General features: G+C 37.0%; 1 protein-coding gene across 2 annotated transcripts in view; it reads right to left on the bottom strand.

Annotated features, from left to right (window-relative positions):
• Positions 1 to 6,000, bottom strand: part of LY75 (lymphocyte antigen 75) — a 97,008-nt gene that overhangs the window by 28,148 nt on the left and 62,860 nt on the right. For both annotated transcript variants that reach the window (XM_082691351.1, XM_082691352.1), the window contains 2 exons: positions 2,461 to 2,590; positions 1,060 to 1,286 (listed from right to left, as the gene is read on the bottom strand). In XM_082691351.1, coding sequence (XP_082547477.1) covers positions 1,060 to 1,286; positions 2,461 to 2,590 — 357 coding nt within the window. The remainder of the gene's footprint in view (positions 1 to 1,059; positions 1,287 to 2,460; positions 2,591 to 6,000) is intronic.

Below are 6,000 nucleotides of genomic sequence, written 5' to 3'. Positions count from 1 at the left end.
GAGGGAGAGGCAGGCTTCACACCTAGCAGGGAGCCCGATGCAGGGCTCGATCATAGGACCCTGGGGTCACGACCTGAGCCGAAGGCAGCTGCTTAATGACTGAGCCATCCAGGCACCCCAATAAATAAAATTTTAGAAGAGAAAATAAGATAAGAAACAATGTCAAAATCCTTAAGTGATGAAAAAAAGCTAAAAAATAGTATGATCCCAAATGTCTTAAAAATATACATATGTACATAGGAAAAACCTTGAGAGATATATACCAAATTATTAAATCATATTTATTACTAGGTACTGGAATTACAGGTGATTTTAATTTCCTTTAAAAAAAATCTACTGGGTACCTGGGTGGCCCAGTCAGTTGAGCGTCTGACTCTTGTCTTCTGCCTAGGCCATGATCTTAGGGTTGTGAAATGGAGCCTTATATTGGGCTCTGCACTTGGTGTGGACACTGCTTGGGATTCTCTCTCTTCCTCTCTCTCTGATCTCTCAGCTCAGTTCAACTCTGATTTTTTTTTTTTTTAAGATTTTTATTTATTTATTTGACAGAGAGAGAGCACAAGTGGACAGAGAGGCAGGCAGAGAGAGAGAGGAGGAATCAGGCTCCCTGCTGAGCAGAGAGCCTGATGTGGGACTCGATCCCAGGACCCTGAGATCATGACCTGAGCCGAAGGCAGCGGCTTAACCCACTGAGCCACCCAGGCGCCCCTCAACTCTGATTTTTAAATTCTTTTCTTCCTCTCTCCTTTGCATTGGCTGGAGAGGCAGGGCAGTTCCTGATTTCCACTCAGTCTTTAACTAGAATAAAAAGAATTGTTCAGCTATACACGTCCACTTGAACTTTTTCTTCATCTAAACAATAAAGCACCAGACCTTTCAATAGTAGAAAGATGACGGCTACTAAAAATGACACATGCCATGAAATTTACTCACTGTCAAGTAAGAGTAAGTAAGACTTGGCAATCTCTAGGTTCTTTCAGTGTGATATGAGAAATGCTGTGTAAAACAAAAATTTCACATTCCGTCACCCAATCTGGGCAGTTGGGACTGAAAACTTACGTCTTGACTGGAGAGTCCAATCCATAGAGAGGAGTTATGAAGAACGCCCTGCACAGTTAGGAACGCCTGCTGGTAAGGGTCTGTGATGCTCACCAGCTGCATGTTATCCTTCTGACACTCCCTTAGAGCATCAAACCAAGTCATAGGCTTCAGGATGATTTTGTACAGATTATTTAGATACTTCACTGTGTCTGAAGTGTTCTGCAAGGTCTGTTTGCTTTCAACTTCTATTTGTAAAAGAAAAAAAAACACACAAAAAATCACCCACTCTGCAAGTCATGGGACATTTCCTCAAGGTTCTCCACAATAAGTACTTCAGATATTACTTATCTATTCATTTGTTTTGGATTTTGGTTAGGCGAACTAGGTATGTCTGGCTGTATACCTTAGGTATATGTGTGAGCCACAACATTTGTTTTCTAAAATTAGGATAAAATTCTGTTTTTGTTGATCTGATTTAGGAAGGAAAAAAAAGAAGGAAGAAAAAAAAATTAGGAAGAAAAAAAAGCTGTAGGTAAAAGTAGCCTGCAATAAGATTACCATTTCAGGTTGGTGTCAAATACCTCCTTTGTTTAAACTCCTTCAACAAGAGAAGTGTTAGGTGTTCCCTTACATAGTTTCCATCTGGGAGAGCTCCAATGAAAAAAATGTACAAAACAACCCACAAAAGGCTGTGCTGAACTACTGCTTTACAGTACTTCTCTGAAGAAAGCAGTTACTAAACAGTATGAACAAATGAGCATGGTTTAATTTAACAAAAATTTCTTTAGAGGGGCACCTGGGTGGCTCAGTGGGTTAAAGCCTCTGCCTTCGGCTCAGGTCATGATCCCAGGGTCCTGGGATTGAGTCCTGGGATCATGACCTGAGCCGAAGGCAGAGGCTTAACCCACTGAGCCACCCAGGCGCCCCAGCACACATTTTATTTGGATACAATGAGGTATACACAGTGATCCGTTTATAATGCTTCACACCTTTTTGTATGTGTGTGATAAACTTAATTGTGAATGTTTACCAAAGTCAATTAAAAACATTACACTTTTAAAAAACATTACACATTTTCTCTTTTCTCCAAGATAGAAAGTAATAACTGAAAAATTTCAGAATAGAAAAAAGAACAAAATTCAACCATAACTTACTATAATTAGACAACTCTTTTAAACAAATTCCATCTGATACTTAATTTTGATATTTAATTAAGTAAAGCAATGTTAATTGAAAAAAAAATCACATTCCATTTGAGATAACCTGACTTACTGAACCAATATGGATTTAGCCATGTTGAAATTTTAAGGAAGCTGTATTTATAAATTAATATTAATTCATTTATAAGATTTTTGTGAAAAAATATTGCATATCTCTAACAGTATAAAGTACCATAGTTATCTAGATAATAATTTATACCTGAATATTTCTGACAGAGAGACAGAGTGTGGTGTTCACTGCAGGAAGTAACATTCCATGTCCCAGTATAAGGTGACTTTTGGAGGTTGAGTATTAGTGCACAGTGGTATTGGGACTCTTCCTCAAAAATCTAAACAAAAAGGCAAACATGTATAAACAATCATGAAACTATGACTGTCTGAAGATCCTAGCAGGAGAACTTTATATTCCAAATTGGATTTTTACTCCTGTAAAAAATTCCATTGAAGAGTTGACCATGAGGGCGCCTGGGTGGCTCAGTGGGTTAAGCCTCTGCCTTCGGCTCAGGTCACAATCTCAGGGTCCTGGGATGGAGCCCCACACTGGGGTCTCTGCTTGGCGGGGGGCTGCTTCCCCCTCTCTCTCTGCCTGCCTCTCTGCCTACTTGTGATCTCTCTCTCTCTGTCAAATAAATAAATAAAATCTTAAAAAAAAAAATAAAAGAGTTGACCATGAAATCACAAGAAAACCTTCAAAAATTTCCAAAGCATGGGAAAAGGGCAACTAACTTTAGAAATTATAAAACAGTGGCAATATTATTAAATATAAATCCTAAACAGATAAAGAAAAACTGGTAGAAGTAAGATGAAAACACAGTTATAGTAATATCTAACACTATGCTATCATTCTTCACATTTCAAAGCAAAAAAAGGTAATGATTGTCAATTCAATTTATCAGATGTTTATAAAAGTTTTATGATGACAAGCTGTAGATACTACACAATAGAGAACTCACCTTAAAGATTTGATCCTACACTAGTCACTCCAAAAACATCTAGAAATGAAAGTATCTATTTAGAGTTCATTCCCTGACCACAAATCAATAATACTAGATATAAAATTAATTCAAGTTATATTGTTCCTACAGTTTTTGTATGTTCGAAACTTATCACACACTTAGAAAAATAAGACAAATAAGCTTATCTCAGGAGCTACAGATTTTTAAAAAAACACATACATACATACATGCTTCACAATAAACACTGACCCCAAAATGAAACAAAATAATTATAGTTAAGAATAAAAAGGGGAAGGGGTGCCTGGGTGGCTCAGGTGGATAAGCCGCTGCCTTCGGCTCAGGTCATGATCTCAGGGTCCTGGGATCGAGTCCCGCATCGGGCTCTCTGCTCAGCAGGGGGCCTACTTCCCTTCCTCTCTCTGTGATCTCTTCCCTTCCTCTCTCCTCTGTGATCTCTCTCTGTCCAATAAAAAAAAAAAAAAAGAATAATAAGGGGAAGAGCACAAGGGATATGAGTAAAACTTTTTACAGAGGCAGACATGTATTCTTCTTCTTCTTAAGTTTTTTATTTGAGTATAGTTGACACACAATGTTACATTACTTTCAGGTGTGCAACATAGTGATTCAGCTTCTCTGTATACTATGCTGTGCTCACCCCAGTGTAGTTACACGCAATCCAATTATAGTATCATTAACTATATTCTCCACGATGTGCCTTTTATTCCTGTGACTTATTCATTTTGTAACTGGAAGCCTGTACCTTCCACTCCCCTTCACCCAGTTTGCCCATCCCCCAACCCCTTCCCTTTGGTAGCCATAACTTGTCTCTGCATTTATAGGTTTGATTCTGCTTTTTGTTTGTTTATTCATTTGTTTTGTTTTTTCACATGAATGTTTTCCACATGAGTGAAATAAGATGGTATTCATCTTTTTCAGTCTGACTTACTTCACTTAGCCGATAATACAGCCGATTCATGTTGTTGCAAATGGCAAGATCCCATATGTCTTTATGGTTGTGTAATATTTCTGTGTGTGTTTGTGTGTGTATGTGTGTGTACCACATTTTCCTTATCCATTCTCTATTGATTGATACTTAGTTGCCTCCACATCTTTGCTATTGTAAATAATGCTGCAGTAAACATAGGGGTACACACATTTTTTGAATTAGTGTTTTAATTTTCTCTGTGTAAATGCCCAGTAAAGGAGTTATGCAAATATGTATTATTAAATATATTGTTTTTAAAAAGAAAGATGAACTAAGAATTGAACACAGGAGATTAGAAAATGAACAAAAAATGTAACTCCAAAAAACAAAAAAAACCAGGGTAGAAATGTAGTAATATTTGTAAATATATCTCAAGCAATAGAAGTAGAAAGAAGGTGGAGAAGAGGGAGGAGAAAACCAAGAGACACCAATTTTGTAAAAATCTAAATAAGAAAAAACTAAAACGCAACCAAAATAAGGTATGGAGATTTAGAAAGATAACAGCATACACAATTTTATTTGAATATATTTGAAAATCTAAAAGAGGGGTGCCTGGCTGGCTTAGTCAGAAGAGTGTGTGACTCTTGATCTTGGGGTCATGAGTTTGAACCCCATATGGGGTGTAGAGATTACTTAAATTAAATAAAAAAAAAACTTAAAAAAGACCCGAAAATCCAAATGAAATGGGGAATTTATCTTGAAAAGCACAAATTAGCATAACTGTTGTAAGGAGAAGCAGAAATGTCAAAATGTACTAGTAACTTCAGAGGAAATTGAAAATTAATACTAATAGTTCATTTTAAGAACTATGTGTGAGAGAGCTAAAAGCTTTAAATGAATTACTTTATGTAATTCTCACATTGTATTGTAGGTATAATAGTATCAGAATTTACCTATGAGAAATTGAGGCTTAAGAAAACTTAAGTGAACTTCTAAAGGCATACTAAATGGCTGAATGGAATTCAAACCCAGACAATGTGATTTTGGCATTTAGGCATTTGAACACTGCACCAAACCCCTTTAGCATTAAAGAATGATCTCTGAAAAGGGTTCTAGCATCATATGACTTTATAGGTAATTGCTTCAAACTTTCAGGGAAAGATAGTTCTCCAGGCTGAGTCATTATTTCAAGACACAAAGGCAGAAAGCTAGCCAGTTTATTTTCTGAAGCTAACATAATCAGAAAAAAAAAAAAAATCAGACAATATAGCATAAAAAATTAACTCTATGAACAGAGATTCCCAAATACAATTCTAATTAGTCCAATTCCATATACCAGTAAGTTAATAATCCATTCAGAGCAACTAGATTTTATGATAAGATGAAGATGGTTTAATATAAATATATGACAGTTTTAGCAGATGCTGGAAATAAGCTTTAGAAAAGTTAGTATTTATTCCTGAATAAAAGCTCTAAATAAGCTAGTTCCAGAATTATATAACTTAAACAGAGTTGGCATTGGGGCACCTGGGTGGTTCAGTCAGTTAAGAGTGGACTCTTGAGGGGCGTCTGGATGGCTCAGTGGGTTAAAGCCTCTGCCTTCAGCTCAGGTCATGATCCCAGGGTCCTGGGATGGAGCCCCACATCAGGCTCTCTGCTCATCAGGGAGCCTGCTTCCTCCTCTCTCTGACTGCCTCTCTGCCTACTTGTAATCTCTGTCTGTCAAATAAATAAATAAAATCTTTAAAAAAAAATAAAGAAGAGTGGACTCTTGATCTCAGCTCAGGTCTTGATCTCAGGGTCATGAGTTCAAGTCCCATGTTGGGTTCTGTGCTAGGTGTGGAGCCTACTTAAAAAA

The sequence above is a fragment of the Mustela nivalis genome (assembly GCF_964662115.1).
Source record: "Mustela nivalis genome assembly, chromosome: 11".
In the NCBI taxonomy this organism is placed as follows: Eukaryota; Metazoa; Chordata; class Mammalia; order Carnivora; family Mustelidae; genus Mustela; species Mustela nivalis.
Note: the sequence above shows the minus strand (reverse complement) of the source record. Positions and strands in the feature narration are given on the sequence as shown.